Genomic DNA, 20,587 nt, shown 5'->3' on the forward strand with positions numbered 1-20,587 from the left:
GATAAGAGGGGTGAGGGGTGCTCACTGCTTCTGCTCTGCTGTGCCTGCAGAGGGGTCTGGGGAAATCAGGTCCATGCAGAGCCATAAAAATGTTCAGGTAGTACAGACCCCAGTGAAGTCAGGTCCTTAGGCACTCCTGGTCACCTAAATATCTAAATATCTAAATGGGAACAACAATTTCTCTCTGGTCTGAGCCATCCAGGGTAAATGGGCTATTCGGGAGGACCCCATCCACTTTTAGGGATGCTCAGATGCTCCATCTCCGTAAGGAAACAGCCAGGCCAGAACATCATCTCTGGGATGCATTTGGGAAAGGGTGGGGATACATTATCTCATTGGCCTGAATGCTCCTCTTCTCTTTCCTCCCCCAGAAAAGCTGCCAAGAGTAAAGATCTCTCAGGAAATAAACTCCCACTCCCTTGTTCTCACCATGTGCAAAGGGGATGATGCACCATCCTGGCATGGCTGGGTAGGCAGGGGACAGCAACACAGCTCCAGCCCTACCTGTGCTACCATGAGAGCTACTTTCAAAAGTGGATTTTGCATTATTATTTTTATAGATATGGAGATCTTCCTCTTGAGTGGAGGCAGACTCAGCTTGGAGGTGGGGGGTGTCAAATACTGCTGTCAAATAGGCTCAGGAACAGACACACATGTATAATACATGCTAGACACTTTGGCTGACAAATTATTGTTTCTGCTGTCACTTAAATTGTTCCATGCGTGATCTTCCCCTCCCATTTCTGTTTCAATCAAACCTGCCTAGGAATGACTCTCCTTCCAGCCCTTCTCATGACTAAACCAGTTTAAAACCCAGTTTGCTCCATTCATGCACTGTGAGTTGGACCCATTTCCCTTTTGAAGTTGTGGATGGCCAAGAGGAGGGAAATGACAGGGATGCTCTTTGCTTCCTGCTTCTTGTTGTACCTGATAATACAGAAATAATTATGATGAAAATCAAAGAGCTCAGGGAGAGGTAAAATACAGCTCCTGCCTTAGCTTTTGGTCACAAGGTAGGTGGAACAGGGACTGGCATAGGATAGATCTGTGCAGAAGAACAGCCTGGGATGCAGGGCAGAGCTGTCATTAGGGCTCTGTTCTCCTGGTGACCTCCATCCTGTGTGTGACACCAGCACGATTGTGTCCAAGCCCAGTGGGCAGTCCTTACCACCTGGGAAGGGGAGCTGCAGGTCCACAGCAGTAGCTGCAACCAGGGGATAGGAAATATGGGGACAACTTATGCCACCAAAGACCATGGAAAGTCTGGCTCCAGCTGTGGTCCAACAATTCTGGATGGGAGTTAGCTGGCAGACAAAACAGTTTTGTGTGTGAAGCCAGGAAAATTTGCTAGTCTTTCCAGGAAAGTGCCCTTGGCTTTTCTATCCTGCAAACCATGCCTCATGTCAGGAAATCACCTCCAAAATACTCACATGCAGGAAGCTCTCAGCATCCCTCCATCAGCTCTGGCACCCCTGTGCCTCTTACAGCCCTGACCATCAGCACCAAGGCAGGGGTAACACCAACAGACAGCAGTGGGGAAAGGCAGAAAGCTGCTCTCATCTTTTTGCTGGACCCATCCATTTCTCCCCTCTGTGAAATCAAGGTGAATTTGGCTGTTACATACCAAGTGGTACCTTCTGCCAGCAGCCTGTGCAGGTGAATTACAGCTCAAGATGAATCCTGTCTCCATCTAGCACCCTGAAGGTAATAAATGTCTGACTGTTATTAGGAAGTTATTGTCTGAAACCTTTCAAACAGCAAAAGGAGGGCTTAAAAATATCTCTAAGTGCCACAGGTGCTGAAGGAGTGTGATGGGGACTACACATCTGATTTGCTGCATCATTCCTCCACCAAGCCTCCTTCTTCCTGGTTAAATGTGCCCCCATGAGGGTTTTTTAGGAGTTCTCAGTGTTTCCACTCATTCCAGCTCCAAGATTTTCGATTACTGCAGGCAGAAAAGGCTGTGCATAAACCCCAGTTTGAGGTGGGGATATGGAATTTCAATCTGTGCTGTGCATAACAGGAACCCAGGCCGGGATGAATCATGCTATGTTACTTTGGTTTTAAATTTTTTTTGCACTGCGTAGGATTTTCTGGGGCATATTCCATCAGGCACGTAATGGTCAGATTCACTTGGAAGGTTTATTACACGGATACTTTGCAGTACACACTTTTCAAATGTCACAAATGGTAACAAAGTGGGCTTAGCAACTTAACAAACCCTTCTACAAGTTCTGTAGATCACCATACATTTTCTCACTGTTCTTTATCACAGCCATTTGACTACTACTTTTTTTTTTGTTAGATTTATCTGTTCTGAGGTATTTTGATTAAAACAGTACTGAGTAATTGCACCTTTTTTCTTTCACCAATACACTCATTTGTAAATATCCCAGGAATTTTTTTTGTGTCCTCCCACCCAGGAATGCAAATGGCCATTATGTGCTCCCCAAGGTATCTCCAAATAACCCTTCTCCTTTTAACCTTAGGATTTTATTGTGTTAGTTGCTAGGTAACTGAGTAAGATTTATAGCCATCTATTGTTAATTTTGAAGGCGGTCTTCAATTTCCCTGTAAATAGCATTTGGGAGTTGGAGTCCACACCAATAAAAACTTGGAGCCCAGTCCCACTCTGTGGAGAGGAGCACCTGCTATGAAATGCAGAGCCAAGTGGAGACATAAAACTTACCCTCTCAAAAAGGGACCTGTCCCTCTCACACTGGGCAGGCTGGGCATTGCTGAGGTGCTGGAGGGACCCTGGCCTCTGATGCCAGCGTGGCACAGTCTCACAGGCCCCTTCCCCTCCCTCCTGCTCCTTTCCAACCCCTCTCCTCATCCGTCAGGCTGTTGATCTCCAGAATGCAGTGCCAGTGCTTCAGCTTTTCCCAGGTCTGCATTTCTCTGCTGTCAAACTCAGGAACCCCTCAGCACAGCTCCCCCAGGGTGGGAGATGGCCCCGGTACACGAGGCTGCTTAATGCCTTTCAATTTGAGGCTAAACAAAGCAGTCAGGTGGGACTCCGCCAATTTGCACACAACATCCTAGTGCTATAGCAACAAGTAACTTTCTACTATCCCCCTTGACTCCCTGGGACTCTCTTTGGTGCAGCAGAATTATTTGCTTTGTGCTGTAAATTCATACTTCTGCCATGCTTCTTTGACTTTTCAGGACCGTTTATGAAGATAAGGAAAAACAAACCAATTTAGGGTAACTGGCAGAGAGGCAGGTGTGAGCAGGCACGGCAGCAGGTGAGCTGGCAGGATTGAAGCCATCCTGCCCTTCCCTTGCCACAGCACTGGAAGTGTCACAGATGTCCTGCAATCCCTCACAGTAATCATTCATTTGCCACCCTGCAGGTGGAAAGGTCTTTTTACTCATGTTTTTAAAGCTGTTTCATGGTCTCTTTTAATTGAGATAAAAAGAAAAGAGTCTTTTACTTACCATTTTACAGGGTTGAAATCTGCTTATAAATAGGGGAGAGAAATGCCTAGCAAAACCAGGCTGCTGGTAGTAGTTCAGATCATGAGAAATTAGGTAGCTGGCCAAAGGGGAAAATCAGAAAACTGTCTGTGGCCCTGAGATGCCAGAAATTGTTTCTTTTCTAGACACCAGTATTATCAGGTTTTATATTGGTGCTATTTTTGCCTGCTGGAGCCACCAGTTCTTTAGCCAAAGCAAACAGCCCAGGACACACCTGCTCTCAAAAACTTCTGGTTCTCCCAAGTTAAATGCTGCCATACATTTGAGTTCTTGAAAGCCCCAAGCCATTGGGAACGATGAGATGGGAAAATGCCATTAGTGAAATCAGAATGCCAATCGTACCTGGAAAGCTTCACATATCACTTGCACAATGTGGAGGAAAGCTGAAGAGGAGGCTGCACTCAGGTTATCTTGGGCAACAGCCTCTCTGGGGCAGGCAGGCAGCTCTCAGGGGTTATTCCAGGTGAGCTCTGCTCCAGCACAAGGCACACCCACTGCATTTTTCCACACAGAGCAGGATGAAGCTGTCGGTGTTGACAAGAGCTGTTGAAATGTCTCGAGGACACCCCACTTCATGCAATTCAGTCAGCAGAATTTAGAAGTATCTCTAAAAAGTGGATCTAAAGGGTATCACCTCTCCATTTGACCTACCTGAATGGAGCAGCAGCTCGAGTGAGAGTCAGCAGAGTGATCTGCTGGGGTTTCCTTAGATCACCTGTACCACTGGCCTGGGTGGATTTGAGGAGACATGGCATGCTCAGGGACACCCTGGGAGGAGAACAGAGAAGGAGAGACAGACAGCAAAGTGTTGCAGCAGCTGAACCCCAGCACAGGTAAGAAGAAAGGCCATTGCCTCCTGCTCCTACAGACAAGGCTCAGACTCAGTGTGCTGCTCCTGTGCTGCCAGGAAACAAACTTCCATGGCCACTGCTGCCCTACATCTCCTTTTAGCAACTTTCAGTTTGAAATTCTAGGTCTCAATTGTTTGCCAGTTCAGCTCTGCTGTGTTTTCTGTTTGCCACCGATGTGTACCTGCTTGTTCTAAGCCCTGGCAAGGCGTCAGCCTCAGTGAGAAGTGCAGAGCTGCGTGCTCCCACCACTACGCACGTGCATCCTGCTCCAAAGGGCTACTCCAACCTGGGATCAAGCTGAGAAACTTCATCTGGGAAGTCCAAGCCATGCACGAGGCCACAGCTCCAGCCTCTGGCAGCATCTGGTACCTGCTTGCATCCTCTGCTGGAGGCGGCCTCGCCCCCACCCGCCGGGGGGGCTTGGAGGCACCACCTGTATTTACTGCTGCTTGAATTTGCCAGTAACAGCAGCTAACCTGGGCACGTCTGTTCTTGCCAGCGAGTTTGCAGGGAGCCATTCCCACTTCCCTGCTCCGGCAGCAGGAGCAATGAGAATGTTTCACAGTCAATGCTCCTTTCTGCGTGGGGCTGAGGAAGGCAGGCAGCGAGCCGTGAATAGCTTCAAAGAGGAAGGTCAGCAAGCCAGCGAGGATGGATTAGAAAAGGACAATGCAGAAAAGACTGGATTAATTTAATTGCTCATCTGAAATGTTGGCGCAGACTAAAGAAGGATGAAGAAATTATAAGCATATGAATGGAGCCAAGTAATGATTTTAAGAGAGAATATCAGAGCCCTGCCTCCCCCTGCACCCTTTGCCCCACATACAAAGGGTTTTGTATTCAGAGATTACTCCAGACTTCTGGCTCTTCTCCTCATAATGTCTCTTTGGAAATGGAGACACTGACTACCAACACATGTTTAATTAGCTGCAGCTTGATCTCGTTGCTGGCGGCTCAGGCTGATCATTAGAGCCAGGCATGTGCCAAAACCTGCGAGGAGATGTAATGTGGAAACCATTCTGCTCCCAGCAGAACTGAGGTTTTCCTGGTGGAAATGGATTGATGGGCATGGCCTCAGCCTCTGCATTTCATATCCTGCCTGGAAGGACCTGGATCAGTGTCACAAAGGAGAAATGTATTTCTACCTCCCCTTGCTTAAAATGGTACCTTACATCAGGTACCTTACTTGTTGTACTTATAGTCAACAGATCGCATCTCCAAACAATTCAGAATCAATATTTATAAGTAGAGAGAGGCAGAAGTAATTTTATGGAAAATTTCATTTTTTTTTTTTTTTAATTGGAATAAACAAACAAAAGAAACCTCCTCAGGTAATATAGTATAAAAGGCATTTCGGTTAGGTCAAAATACTATGTTTTTGTTTGTTTGTTTGTTTTTTTTTTCTGAAATCCATGCCTTATATTTGCTAATATTAAATAGCTGGAAAATTAAGCCAACTTTGAAGTGGAAACTCAGACTCTTCTGTGAAGGCTGAAAATAACTTGTTAGCATTCTTCATCTTGCTATTGCAAAGAGAGGTCAGAAACTTGTCAGCTAAATCTGCTTCTGGAAAGCTACAATTCCAATTGCCTGGATCACTTCACAGGCAAAAATACTTGGAAAATGTTGGAGTGAGACTGACAGGCACCGCTTTCGGTCATCAGCTTCCTCCTGCTCAATGCAAGCCGGAGCTGCCTCCAGGAATCTGTGCTGCAGAGGGACTCATCCCCTCCCACAGCCATCACCAACATCACAAAGGGCTGTGACTTCTGGATGAACTGAGACACGTCTCTAACAACGACCTGATTGAAAGAGTTCTCCATTTCAAGAGTTCAAGTGTTGGGAGAACTTAAGGCATGGGCTGAGCCACTTCAGCTGTTAATGAAGCCTGGGTTGGGTCGAATTCCTGTGCCTTTGCCTGGTAATGGGAGGTGTCTCACCTCAGTGCTCTTCCCCTGACAGAACGCTTTCTTCTGAGTCAGCCCTCAATCATCTGTTTGAGGAGTTGTGTTGGAAAGACTCAACAGAACAGGCTTCTCTGCACTCTTCAATTTTCAAAGTGTGGCTATGAGGAAAGGAAGGAAAGGAGTCAAATGTCCTGATTTAGGACTAATCCCTTGAGACATGCCTTTCCAACAGCCTTCAACAAAATGTATTTTATTTTTCTGTAGAAGAAAAATGCCCATCATTGGGGCAGAAGGCCAAAGTGATCAAGCAATCACCTGTCTCTGAAGCTGCACAAAGAGACTGAAGAGTGCTGCAAAACCTAAGCACTGAAAGTGTTAAAATGACCTTTCATTATACAGGGCTGGACGGTTAAATATGATTCAGGGTCAGTGTATTAATTCCACAGCAGCTCACATTTAAATCTTTGTAATAATTTATTAAGGATAAATGTTAGAAAAGACATTTTTATGAGATTGGTCATTTAAAATAAGAATTGAGCTTTTGAAACATGCATGTTCTGTTTTCTGCATCTGACAGTGTTCCAGACAGCACAAGGGAGGAATCCTCTCTCCTTTGAAAAAATAGAAGCTGGAAAAGGCTGGACCTGCCAGCACTAAGAGATCTGCAGCATTTTCTGAGACAAAGCATGAGAAACATATAAAGGAAGACAGAAATTGCAACTTCACTCTTACCCGCAGTATCTGGGGCAGTGGTGATGTAACAGTGCTTGCACTTCAACACTTGACTGCCATCCTGGGAGGCAGTCCCTACACTTCCTTCCTTTTAAACCAAATTTCTCCTGCCTGAATTTTCCTGTATATTTGATACTATCCAATTTAGGAAAGTTGATTTTTTTGTTTTGCATATTTCTTTCCATAACACTAGAAGTGGTGTGGACCAGGCCCAATATCCCAGCTCATCCTTCAGAAACATTTTAAAATTAACTGCTTCTCTTCCTTATATGTCATGTCAAAGAATATCCCTGGTCATTAAAGGCAGCACCAGCCAGTCACCATATATGTCTGAACAATGCACGGGACATCTCTGAGATGTGCTTGTGTATTTTATGCACCTTGGAGCAGTCCTCTCTAGACAGAAATTTGGGAGCATCAGCCTCAACCAGCAGGACATGAGTGGGTGGTCACAGCCATTCTCCAAGGGGATCCCTGGTCCACAGACTCTAACATAGGTTTGGGGCAGGGCTCCATATAAGCAACATTCTTCCCATCCCTCGTTCCTTTTGCATGGAATAATCAAACCCACCACACCTTGGAAAGAAACACCAGCACAGATAAGAATGTTTAACATTAAATGTATTATTCCCTTGTGTACAAAGTATTTTGCCTCTATTGTAGGACACAGGTATTGAAATACGATGGCAAATGCAGCAAGACCATACAGACATGTCATACAGGTATTCTCATTTCCTTTTGAGTGTAAGCAGAAAGAAAGGAAACATTGTACAGGAAAGTGCTTGCAAAAAAATACCCCAGTTTGTAGAAAAATAATGGCATTGATTTACAAAACCCAGAGTTCTTTCCTGAACAAGAAATGTCAAAATCTGCTCTATTTAATGATGACCATTAAGGAATGTCAGGATCAGTGCTGTCTTTTTTTCCCTTATAGTTTATTTTGTATTTTTTTAGGTTCTGCTAGCTCTGTTAATAGCTGCCCTGAAACGATATGGTAGAAATTAATTTGTATGGGTCAAAATAGTATTTCTTTTTATAAATAGCCATTCACTTCACTTCACTTACAGTGACAAAGCACCACTATTTCTTTCTGAAGTTCATAGTGCAATTTTCCCTTTTTCCCTACAGAATTTATACATAAGCAATTATCATTAGAAAATCACTATTCCATTATTACTCCTTTCCCCTTTCCCTTTTTTCTCTTTCTCTTTCCCTTTTTCCTCCTTCCTTCACCAGTTCTCCAGCTGCCGGGCTGCACCACAGCCCTGCTCGCCTGTGAGATGTCTCCCAGCTGACAGGAATGTGTCAATCCCTCATTGTCAGGCTGACAGTTTCACTCCAAAGGCTGAACGCAGCCTGGCACACACAGGTTATGAATCCAGGGATCAGATCGTTTATCACCATTGATCCAAGTGTTTTGTAACACACTGATTACACATCCTTTGGGGAGCTCTGTAAAAGACTCACAGAGGTTGTGTTTGGTAACTGCTTGCATCCAAAATGGAAAGAGTTATCTGGAGTAGCAGATAAGCCTCTTTGGTTTTCCAAACTGCTGGTAATTTTGTGCTGAAAAGCTTCCTTTCCTTGTACTTTGTGCTCCTGGCTGCCTCGACATATAAGGTGAAAGGGCAGCACCTTCTTATCACTAAGTAAAGTTGTGGAGAAAGAGATAAGGGACATAGTCACAGACTACAACAATAACCTGGTCACATCACCCCCGTTCAGTGTGCTAGGAAGCTCTGTGAAAGCGTGGCGTGCCACAGGCAGAGGGCTACGTACAGGCAGGAGCCACCACACCTAAGGGACATGGCTCCTCAGTTTGATTAAAAAAAAGCCAACAGCAAATGTCTGGCTGCACATGGGAACGAGGAGAGGCAAGGAGCACAGATGCCTTACCAGGAAGATCCGAAGCAACACAAGAGTGGGCGTACAGCAGCTTGCTTTTGAAGGGGGGGCAGAATCATCTGTAGGTACAGAGTGATCTTGCTGAAAGGAGGCAGCAAAGCCTCCCTTTGCAGATGGTCTGGGAGTGAGTAGGAAGCTGGGGAAATGCTGTAAGTGCCTGCAGGGGAGTACCCTGGCCAAGAGAAGGGGTGGCTTGGCTGGGCGTGCTGTCCCCATCTCTGGGCGTGCTGTCCCCAATCCCTGGGTGTGCTGTCCCCATCCCTGGGCGTGCTGTCCCCACGGTCCTCACCAGCCCCATGGGGAGGGAACACCAGAGGGATGCTTTCATCTTCATGCTAGGATTTTGTAACAAAGTCTGTAAGAAACTACGTCTCTTCTGAGAACACAGCCCAGGGAAACATATGGCCTGATCAGCCTGTCTGGGATGAGTTAATACCCCGCTTCCAGATGGAGTCAGGAAGCACAGTGGCACATGCAATTAGGAGACAAAGATACATGTTTTTAAAAAAGTGAGTTCACTTCAGAACCCTGAAAAAAATGGGGCTTGAGCTGAAGATCCATCTGCAGGAATTTTCCTAAACCTGGGATAGATCTTGATTGATTTGAATTGCCAGACAATTTTTCTCCTTTATCCACTTCTTCAATGATAAAGGCACTGGATTAACTAAAAGTACAGAGCATTAATAAATATCATGTTAGCACCAAACCAGTGCTTCCAGCACTGGCCACAGAGGTCATGTGAAATTCAAAATATACCTAAAAGATAAAGATTGCTAATGCAACTAGCACAGTATTCATTGTCATGTTTTCCTTGAGTGCTGTCAGTCTAATCCCTAAAAATAAAAATTTAAGCACATCTTGTCTAATTTCCTTGCATAAAGACAGATTGAAATGCCAAAAATACCCCTATGCAGATTGTGTAGCACCGTGGAGGGCCAAAGCAGCCCATAACTGAAGGAAAATTACTGACTGAAAGTAAACAACTGAATACAGTGACAATTAAGTATCACTTGTCATAATGCTACATATAATGTAGAGTATGCAAAATGCAGTGGCTTGACTGCAGGATTTATCAATAAAAAATAAAAATAGGAAAAGCAGCCTTAATATAATGATTTTACGTACAAAAATATTAAATCAAAATAAATAATCCCAAACATAAATATTATACTGTACATTAGGAATATGCAATCTATATACACATATACACAGATATAAAAGTGGAAGGCAGAGGTATTGCATCACTATCCTTCATCCATCCCTCATCTTTGTTGGCTGCTCGCAGAGAACCTGGAAAACACAGAAAAGGTGCACATTTAGAGTCATCCTGGCCTCTGGAACATGTCACCAGAGAAACTGGCACAAGAGCAGAGCAAAGGTGGGTGCCAGTAAGGTGGGGAGGTGTTTCCAGGTGACAGTGCTGTATCCACAAGGGTTACTGGGGAGAGGGGATCCCACAGGGATGCTGTGTGGGGTGGGTGGCTGTCACCAATGCACTCCATGTCTTTTTGCAATCATGGTCTGATCTGTTCCTTCAGGGCATTTTGGATTTTCCTTCATGCAGAAGCAGCTGAGAACTCACCACTGCTATAACACCTGAATGTCGAGGCCTGTTCCAGATGATGGAGTGCACTTCCCACAGTAACCACCACATCTTCCTACTACTTTGGTACCATCCTGCAGGCAAAATCAGAAATAACAGCTCATTAAGAGCTCATGAATTCCATGCTGCAGAAGGGCCAGATCTGGGTTACTCAAGCCATGATTTTTAGGGTGTTTAAGAAAACAAAGGATGCCAAAATCAATCTATGAAATCACTGCTGTATTCAAATGTACACAAATGTAATTCTCTTTAGTGCTAGCAGGTCAGATGATGGACACAAATAGGAAAGGGTTGTTTTGATTTATTAAATTGAAAGCTGGCCAAGGAGAAGGCCATTTGGAGGGTATCTCAAGGGTATCTGCTTTCTCCAGTTTGCCCCACAGTGAATAACAGTAATGAGTAGAAAACTTGGCTCATGCAAGAGCAAAACCACTCTGGGTCAGAAACAATTACTCAACTCTGCCTGAGCATGGAAAGGGTATTTGCAGGCAATACCAGGAAGCATCCACTTGGAAGGCAAAGTTCTGGAGTGGCTCCAGAGACAAGAGATGAGGGAAAGTGATAGGGTGAGGTGATGTCACTTGCTGAGGTGCCAACTCTTCTCCCCTTCCCACAGCCAGGAGGGGTAAGTGTGGAGTGGTCCTGAGCTTGACCTGGTCTCCAGGTGTGCCCAGCAAGCAGGGTGTAACTCTGGGCTTGAGTCAGGAGATTAATACCTCCATCAGGCCTTCCTTATCTCACCTCTGCAGAGTCTTTCTCCTCTTGGTCATTAGAATGGACAGACAGTACTTGAGGGGAATTCAACCCTCAATTACCAGAAAATTGGACTTAAGGACACAAGAAGTTTGCACAAAGCACTTATTTTTAAACGAGCTCCACCCTGCCCTTGACATTATTGATCTGTGAGTGCAGCAGGCTGCTATCATCTCTTCTCACTACACCGTTCTTTCTTCTGATCCTGTAGGAAATTACACCCTTGGAACAGCACTTGACAGATGCCATCAGGTGATGGAGGATTTTTGAGCACCTCTGTTCCTTAAAGTTTGTTTTAATTCTGCTAGCTGTGATGTTTTCTGCAACCCCAAAGGAGACTTCTCTCCTTTTAGAAGGGAAGATAGAAAAACACCTGCTGGAACTGACAATACAGGACCTGTGCTGGTCCTTTTCCACCTGTAGTGTGGTCAGATCTGTAGCATTAATTCTATAAGAGACCAGTACAGAGGCGACTTAGGCTCCCCAGAGCCAGGGGGAGCCTGAAAGCAGTACAGGAAAGGATGTTTTGCCAATTGCTGTTTGTTAAATTATGGTGAGCTCCTTTGGAGAGTTTTAACAGGGGCAATTGGGATGACTCACATGAAATAACAGCCAAAAAAGCAATCCTGGGTTTCTACCATTTCAGAATATGACACAGAAGCAACAGAGTGAAGGCACACCGTGACTGCAGGAGGTGTTAACAGGCAGGCAAATTAAGCAGTACAAGTACAAATTTGGCTGTAATTGTGAAGGGCTGCCTGGCTTAATCTGAGGCTCCAGCCAGCCAGCAGAGCCACAGGCAGTGACAGGGGATGGTGCCTCTGCAACACTACAGTGACTTGAGACTTTCCCAAGGAGATAAACCCAAACTGGACCAGCAGGAAGGTCCACACCCTCCATGCTTTATCAGCCATGTGTTGGGAACAATTCCTACTCAGGGCACTAGACCAAACCCTACCTGCAGCTCCAACTCTGCTCTGCAGCCCTGTCCCTTTCCTGCTGCCCTGCCTTGTGATGCACACTCCATGCTGGACATGTCAGGCAACTGATTAAGGATATGTCTGCCCCACAGCACTCAGCACTTTCAGCTTCACAGTTAATCAGGCTCACTAATTAATTGTAATAACTCTGATCAATCTAATCCCGCGAGGGTCTTGCCCCATTACAATTACATACAACACTTTAATATCAGATGTTCATTTTTTGTTAGTCTCTATTGGAAGATGTTGCCATGAATGACAATGTGGTGATTAAAAACTTCTGATGAGCAGGTACAGCCATAATTAAAGTTACAACTTACTGGGGATTTCTGAATTTCCGACACCGCGTAATTCCCTTGTGAGAGCCACTTGGCTGTTCCCATTAGGGACAGGCCTGTCCCGTACAGGTCTATGCTGAAGCGACCCTAAAAAACAACCAGAGCCTGGTTATCCCAAAATGCCATGTTCCACACCCCCAGCAAGCCACGGTGTCACTTCTCTTACAGGATTTTGACAGCAAAAACAAAGTTTTCCCTTGTTTTCCATTGCTCTGATCATGATCATTGTACAAAGCACAGCATGGCTCTCATTAGGAATTTGTTCTCCTTAGTGGCTGCAGAGAAGGAGGGGCTTTAGATCGTTTTTGAACTGCCTTTCCCGCCCAGGTTTCACTGCTTTACCCCGGTTTTGCATTGCTTCTTCTCTGCCGGCTGAGGGCATTGTTGGCTTTCCCATGGCAAACTGCAGAGCCTGACGTGCTCCAGCAGCTGATGGGAAGGAGCCTCAGGGATGTGCTGCAGCTGCTCTCACTGCTCCCTCCTCAACTGGAGAGGGCACACTTGTCCTTGTTTTCCTTATTTTCCAATTTTTTTTTTTTTCTCAGACTAATGAAACTCTTCAATTTCTTTAAAACACTTAATTCCACCCTTTCTCGAAATGAGAAAGATGGATGGAAAATTAAGGACTATGCCAGCATCCAGTGCTCAGCCCCCAGCCCTCCTCTCACCCCCATGGCAGACTCCAGTCCTGCCAATTTCTGGACCCATGGAGGGATCCTTTGGACACATCCCCAGGCTGCCCCACAGCCCAGCACGGCCGTGCAGTACCAGATGGCTGTTAGCTTTGCTCCTTGCACTTGCTGCCTTGGGAATGCTGATTTTCTGTGAGGAGCAAACTGTCTGGGTCAGATGGATGGATATTAACATTTATGAGCACTCCTGAGGTAAGGAGTCAATCCCTAAGCTGCTGAGCTGTGCAGGAAGTGTCAGCTCTGCAGCAGGGAGGGAGGAGATGGAGAGGTTTGAGAGATTTGCCCTCTGCTGTCTGCTGCTGCAACTCCCTGTTAATGCCCTTTGCCAGTAATGCCCACCCCATACCTCGGACTATCCAAACAGATCACTCACCATCCCCAGCCCCACAAAAGGTAGGTGTGCTGGGGACATGCAGCAAGCCATCCCTAACACAGTGTTAATTGTCTCCTACAGACTTTCAAAAAGCATCTACTCCCTGCTGCTCTCTCTGCCCAGCATTTCCACCAAGTCCTGTCATGGACTGATCCCCTTGTCTTCAACTATGCAGGCAAAATCCAGTTCTCTCCCCACAGCCTCTTTCTTCTTCCTCTTTTCCTTTACTGGGGCCTTAGGGAACTAGGCAGCCACTGGCCTGATAACATGGAAAATGGAAACTACTTTCTTCCTGTTCACAAAAGGAACTTTCTTCATCACTTTCTCCCTCTTCACAAAGGGAAAAGTTTCAGATCGCTGAGATAAGAACGTGCCACTCACTGAAGCTGGGCTGCTGCATCAGCAGTAATTAATAGAGGGCTTGAACATAACAAATGGCACCAATTCCTGTTACATGCTCTTGTCAAATACCTGCGGGCATTTGGCAGCACTGTAGCAGTCCCCAGCAGTGGCATAAGGAACAGGTCGTCCATCATGTGTCTGTGCAAACTGTAAATCAGTTGCTGTGGAGATGAGTTGGTGAATAACATGGAAAGAAAGATGCAGGGAGAGAGACAAAATAAATGTAAACATGCTCTTTGCTAATGTTTAAATTCACCAAAGCTAGCTTCCCACATTAATGCAGGACGTCAAGACTACTACAATTTTATTATACCAAGATTACTATATTTAATATTAAATATCCTGATTCATTCCACATGTGATTCCCAGAACGTGAGCACTGAATTTAGCAGGACATTTACACTCAGTATTTACACTCAGTTCAAATCTGTTGGTGATTTAGGAACAAAGTATAAATAACAACAAAACTCGAACCCTTAACTTGGGGTTTATTTCGCTATCAAACAATTCCCCACTTTCAAAAAGGCTACAGCACCTTCTAAATCGCTCTTTTAAACAAAAGCAAACAACATCTCTGCTCTCCTGGCTGCCCCAGCCCAGGGGTCGGGTTTTCAAAGGGAATTGGAGTATTTTGCTCTGGAAGGATCTGAAGTAACTGAGACTCATTTAGATGGGGATGTGAGATAGCTCCTGCCTGACAGAGGTAGGTGCCCAGCTCCTTTTGAAATTCAAAGGGAGCTAGTATCAAATTCCCAGAGGGTGGTTCCTTTGAGATCTTTACCTAGAAGCTTTTACAGATTATTAGTTGCTTTTTACAGATTGATAGACTGGGAGGTCTTGAAAATTAAGTGATAAAACCCACTTATCAGATAAGGAGTCATTTTACAGGGAAGGGTTTCGATTTGCTAAAAAACCACTTAGCTATTTACTGAATGAACTCGCAACAATATGTTGTATTTTTAAAACACTTGCTGAAAACTGATAGCAGTGGAGTCAGGGGACTGAAACCATAACCCCATGGAATGCTACAGGGTCTCTGGTGATGGGATGGGCTCCCAGCTCACAGGAATGACAAAAGAGACAGTGTGTTACTCTTATTGCACAGCTATATTCTCTTTCTCCGTTGCAAATCCATGTCCCCAGCCCTCAACACAAGTTACTTCCCTGTGGTCTGGCTCTGCTGAGGGACTTCTCTGCCCTGGCCACTGGGAATAGCATCCCCATCCCAGTGGAGACCCCTGCACTGGGATCTCCTGACACCTCTCTGAGTAAAATGGAGAGGGTGGGGGAGTGGGGCAGCTCCTCCCTGGTCAGGCTTTGTGTCTGAGTCCATTCTGAAAAGAGGGGACCAAATAAAATAAAATCCTTCACAAAATGCACTGGGCTGCTGGGAGCACGCAAATACTCATTCTGCAGAGCAGATACACCAGCAATTGCCTTAGTATTTTCCTGTTTTACAGAGAAATAACACGAGCATCTCTGGTGTACTCAAGTTGCAGTCTCCAAGTGTAAAGCAGCAAACAGGAGACCAAGTCTAAAAGCAGCTTTTAACAGGAATTTTCAAGAATATTGCTCACTAGAGTACTACTGCTTGCTTGTTACAGTTATATTTGTGTAAAATAAACATTTTTTAATGGCAAGGCCCTGTTTTTACTCACTTATTATTTGCATAGTGTTCAGGTCCAGCCTTACTTTGCTGAAGGTGGAAAACCCAGCTGCTGTGTAATCTTTCCTACACTGGCAGTCTTCTCGTCTGCTCCCGTTATACGGACACTCGGTTGGGTTATGCAATCTAAATCAAAAGAAAACCCTTTCTACTCATGACCAGGAAATATTGCCATGGAAAACAAAAACACTGTAAAGTTCATGATTACAGGATTTCTTACCTGTATCCATACACTTCTGAAAAATTCTCTGCATCACCATTTACAAGGGTCACATACTCCTTTGGGCTGTCAGTCTGCATCCCAGAGCAATACACCTGAGAGAGACAAGCCAGAATTGTGTCATGTGCAAAGGCATCACTGAGACAACCAAAGGCAGAAAATCCAAGAGTGGAAGTGAACACCACAGGCAGGCTCCTCTTGAACCTTCAGAAAACCCATTAACTATCATTCTGTTGCTGAAATGCACCTTTAATGTCTTTCCTTTGACTTGCAGGAAATATTCACCATCTTCAGTGACACCTTCGAGATTTTTAACGTCTTTGCAACTCCTTGGTAAGTCACCTGAAACAAAACAGAAATACTTGCAGTAACTGAACAACAACACATCAAAATTTATTTTGGAACACTCTGAGGCTTCCAAACCATCAAAACATCTTTTTTATTTTTAACAGGTTTCCCTGAAGTGTCTTAGTGCTTACTTGGATGGCTCCCAATGCTTGGAAATACTGCAGATCTCTAGGAGTTTGAGGGGAAAAGATGCTGAAGCCGTGAGAAAGGCAAAAGAAGGTGTAAATCTGCAGACTTACAGTCATGGACATTGTGGCATGTCCTCCTCTCTTCAGGTTTTAGGTCCACATGGCACAAGCTGCTGACTTGGTCGTCGTTGGTCAAGCACTGCACTGAGCGATGCATGACCCCAACTCCACAGGTGACAGAGCACTGTGGGACAGAAGACAGAGATTCCTGGTTTATCTCAAGGGTTTATGGGCTCCAGAAGAAAGAACAGGGACAGATGGTTTCCCTTGTATCAAGAGACAGCAGCATAGACTTCAATCCTGTGAAGTGTTCAAACACAGGCTTAATTTTAATCAAATGAGTAGTCCCTTTGGTAATTAATCCCTTCCTTATTATCATTGATTACTTCAAGAATACCATACTTTGCTCAGTGTTTGCACACTTTGCTGGATGAGGCAGTTGGTTAAAGAGAACCATGTGCTCAAGTGAAATTGATTATTTTTCACATTAGGAAGATTGTTGTTTTCTATGCAAATTGCACCAAAAAAAAAAAAAAAAAAAAAAAAGGAGCCCCAAAATCTTCTCTCCCCTCACCTGCTGGGAAAATGGCTTCATCTGTGCAAACACTGGGTCATCCTCAAACCACCCAGATGAAGGGCAAGCCTAAGGCTGAAATTGCACAAGTTACTGGAGCTACCAAGCAGCAGAGCATCCAGCTACTGAGTCTGGGCTGTGGGAGGACCTTGCTCCTGCATCCACAACTTGTTCTTTCAAGTACTTGAGAAATGAAAATCAGCTCTTTCTACAGCTACCAGGTTAGGCTATAAAGAAAATGAAGTTGCTCACCCATTTAGAAATTATTATTCTAAAGGAACACACCATGAAGAAATGGTCTTCAATGGCTCATGGTATTCACAGCTTGGCATTTACTCTTTATCAGGTCCAGTTCCATAAAATTTAGCTGAAGCACTGAGTAGGACTCTCTCTGTCCATCAGAGTGGATGGCATTTTACATTAAATCCCTTTCAAAATCACAGCTGACAAGGGTCATGGCACTTGGTGGTGACTGGGACATTCAGCAGCCCAAAGTGAGGAGAAAGGTCTTGTTCTCTGAAATGAATACTCTTTGCAGTGAAGTTGGATTAATGAGTTGGGTATTTTGCACTTAAATTCTGAGGGAAAATACCAATTAATTGAAGTTGAGCTCTTTGCTATAACTCCTCTGTGCTGACTCACAGGGAGGATCTGAAGCTTCCTATGGGGCAGGAGGAACTTAGGTTTCAAATGGCTTTGCCAGTTACTGTGACATCTACTACATTTTACTTGGCTTGACACTCATTGCCTTGTAAAGGTTTGACAAATTCCTACAAATGTATCAGCTAGGTTAATAAATCAAGTTTATGGGTGAAACATCACATTTCAAAGAATGTCAGAAGCCCTAAGAAGTGAAATGTTATCACCTTAACTAAAATTTGATCTTGTAGTTCAGGTCCCAGAAGACACTCAACACAAATAACTTTAGCAGAAAGGCCAGGTTCTTTCCCCTGACCTGTCCCAGCATTTGTGAGAAGGAGGGGGAGGAAAAAACAAGAAAAAAATTGTTTTAAGACTCAAATGACTCAAATGTTTCAGCCTAATGCTGGCTCCCAAGTCTTTCTCATACACATGGCCAAGTGGAATCAACTGCAGTTGGCAGTCACTCACCAATCCTTTTAGCACAAGGCTTTCAAACCCTTGTTTTCTGCAATGACCCTACTCTCTGACTAAGTATTCAGCATGGCCATCAACACGGCCACAAATATTGGCTACATCCCAATTTTCATGAATTACTCTACTTGTAGCCGCTGGGGCTCTCCCATACGAAAGGGTTCAGTCTGAAGTATGGAGCCCTACACACACCAGGCCTGCTGCTGCACCAGAGTATTCAATGCATTAATTTAAGCAGCTCTAACACATTCCACTGCCAAACCTTTGGTCTGTGTTTAAAAAAAGGTTGTTCCAGTCTCTTTGGCCAAAAAAAGAAGTTTGCCCAACTTACGCTTCCCCAGTTGCCGACGCGCCAGGAGGCCGAGATGGGGCACTCTCCGAGGTAGCAGGGCTGGATGTTGGGGGGCTGCGTGCCAGGACAGTTGACCATGTTCTGGTACCCGTACTCGTAGTGGTCCTTCCCAGTGTAAATCTCACTGCAGGACACGAGGCGCTGCCTGTATCCCTTCCCGCACGTGACGGAGCACTGCGGGCAGAGCAAATACCGGTGAGCACCACGAGCTTCAGGAAGGCTGCCCAAAATGGGAGGGGAGGAAACCAGGCCTGTCAGCTTTGAACAGAGGAAACTGATTCAAGGGATCACTGGTATCTATTCAAGCCAGTCATGAATACTGTAAGTGGCTACTACAAGGGGGCTGGTGCCTGACGCTGTCTTTGAGCACCCAATTCCTCTCTGGGCTGGATCTACAGCTGCTCCAAGACTCCCTGCTCCAGGCTGGCTCCTGGCCATGTGTTATTTCTTCCCAAGCACAAAGAAAGGAGCAGAAGATCCATGAGAATTTAGAAATCACTCTATTAGTTGTTTTGGTTTGTGGTGGTTTTTTTGCCATGGGATACAGAGAGATAGAAAATGGTCAAGGCTGACCCTGAATTGCAGGTACTTGTCAGCAACTAGAAGAATGAGAAATTATTCATTGTAATTAGAGGATAAACAGCACTTCTGCTTTCCTCATCAAAGGACTGAGTGGGACCTGGGAGAGCCAAACTCTGGCTCTGAAAGCTCTCTTCATCTCTCTGTCTTCATGGGCCTGAGTGCTCCCAGGTGGTCTCCCAGGCATTGAGGTGGGTAGAGAGTCCCTGGGCAAGGAGCACCAGAGCTCCAGCTGGACAGGCATCTCAATATTTCTCTTAAGAAACCACTCAGGAGACCAGGCTCTCTGAGATATTCTCATATCTCCACATTTCTCCCTCCTTGCACTATCTCAGGTGGCTTGGCTCTCCTTCCCCTCAGTCCTGCCGTGTTTTCTTTTTCCCCTTTTCTTGTTGTTTCTTTTTAATCAGTGCTGTGTCAGCAGCTGCCTTGTCATTTCCCTCTGCTGTTTCTCCAACTGGAAAGTAATCCTTCACTGGCTGCAGAAGGAAACAGGCTGAGATTAACCTGCATCCTCCCGCATGCGGCGCCCGCTGCAAGGAAAACTCATCTATTTTCCTTGCCTCCCAGCTGTGAGGGTGAATGTCCTGCCTTCCCTCACTCTGGGTCCTTGCCCCTGCAAAGACAGCACTGAGGAAGGATGTGCCCCCATGGTCACCTCCAGGCTTGCCTCTCCCCCGTGAAGCACATCTGGACCCTTACACAACTCACAGCTCTGGAGCCCCCAGGGAGTGGATGGGAATAAAACCAATTAATTAAATAAATGAAATAAACCAGCAGAAAACCAAAGAGGGTGCCTGCTGAATGCACTGTGCTTTGGAAGAAAATTGCCTCCAGATAATAATATTAGCTAGGACCCTGAGCAGGCTGCTTTTAGTCTTTAATATCCTGGTTGCCTTCCACAGCACCACTCCTTTCTATCCAACAGGGAGACTGCACAATGAAATAAACCAAGTAATAATCAAAACCCACAGCGCTGCCTTGCTACTGTTGATTGGGGTTGCACTACCTCAGCAAGGGCAGTGTTGAGAGGAGGAAAGCACGGCTTGGGGGAGGCAAGGGGGAGGGGGACTCACCTCTGACCACTCTCCCGTGATCCAGATGTACTCGCAGGGGGGCAGGCCGCAGCTCTCCACCTCGGGGGGGCGATTGCTGGCCTCGCAGTAGCCGCTGCTCTGCAGCTGCTTGTTCTCATCCACGCAGAACACCTCGCGGAACCGCGACGCCTCCCCGCACGTCTTGGTGCACTGTGTGCAAGAAACAACAGCTCAGGCAACCCTGAGGGACCCCCGGCAATGAACCCACATCCAGAGCGAGCTTTCCTCCCAGAAACCCCTGTCAGCTGTCACTCGTATCACCTGGGGGAAAATTTTCCACCAGGACCCTGCTGTGCCACGTGCTGCTGCCAGTGAGAAATTGCTCCTGACCTCTGGAGATACTAACACACATCCCCAGGAGAGAGGAGAAACCAAGGGAGCAGGTATTGGGATCGGGCAGATGTGGGGTCCAGCTGTGGTAGGATCAAAATATG

General features: G+C 45.6%; 1 protein-coding gene across 1 annotated transcript in view; it reads right to left on the bottom strand.

Annotated features, from left to right (window-relative positions):
- Positions 1 to 7,576: 7,576 nt before the first annotated feature.
- Positions 7,577 to 20,587, bottom strand: part of ADAMTS9 (ADAM metallopeptidase with thrombospondin type 1 motif 9) — a 79,187-nt gene continuing 66,176 nt past the window's right edge. The window contains exons 31-40 of the mRNA XM_021551207.2: positions 20,133 to 20,303; positions 18,457 to 18,651; positions 16,490 to 16,622; positions 16,150 to 16,244; positions 15,903 to 15,997; positions 15,675 to 15,808; positions 14,086 to 14,177; positions 12,532 to 12,636; positions 10,458 to 10,552; positions 7,577 to 10,165 (exon numbers count right to left, since the gene is read on the bottom strand). Coding sequence (XP_021406882.2) covers positions 10,463 to 10,552; positions 12,532 to 12,636; positions 14,086 to 14,177; positions 15,675 to 15,808; positions 15,903 to 15,997; positions 16,150 to 16,244; positions 16,490 to 16,622; positions 18,457 to 18,651; positions 20,133 to 20,303 — 1,110 coding nt within the window. The 3' untranslated portion in view covers positions 7,577 to 10,165; positions 10,458 to 10,462. The remainder of the gene's footprint in view (positions 10,166 to 10,457; positions 10,553 to 12,531; positions 12,637 to 14,085; positions 14,178 to 15,674; positions 15,809 to 15,902; positions 15,998 to 16,149; positions 16,245 to 16,489; positions 16,623 to 18,456; positions 18,652 to 20,132; positions 20,304 to 20,587) is intronic.

Source organism: Lonchura striata, chromosome 12, assembly GCF_046129695.1.
Source record: "Lonchura striata isolate bLonStr1 chromosome 12, bLonStr1.mat, whole genome shotgun sequence".
NCBI classification, from domain to species: domain Eukaryota; kingdom Metazoa; phylum Chordata; class Aves; order Passeriformes; family Estrildidae; genus Lonchura; species Lonchura striata.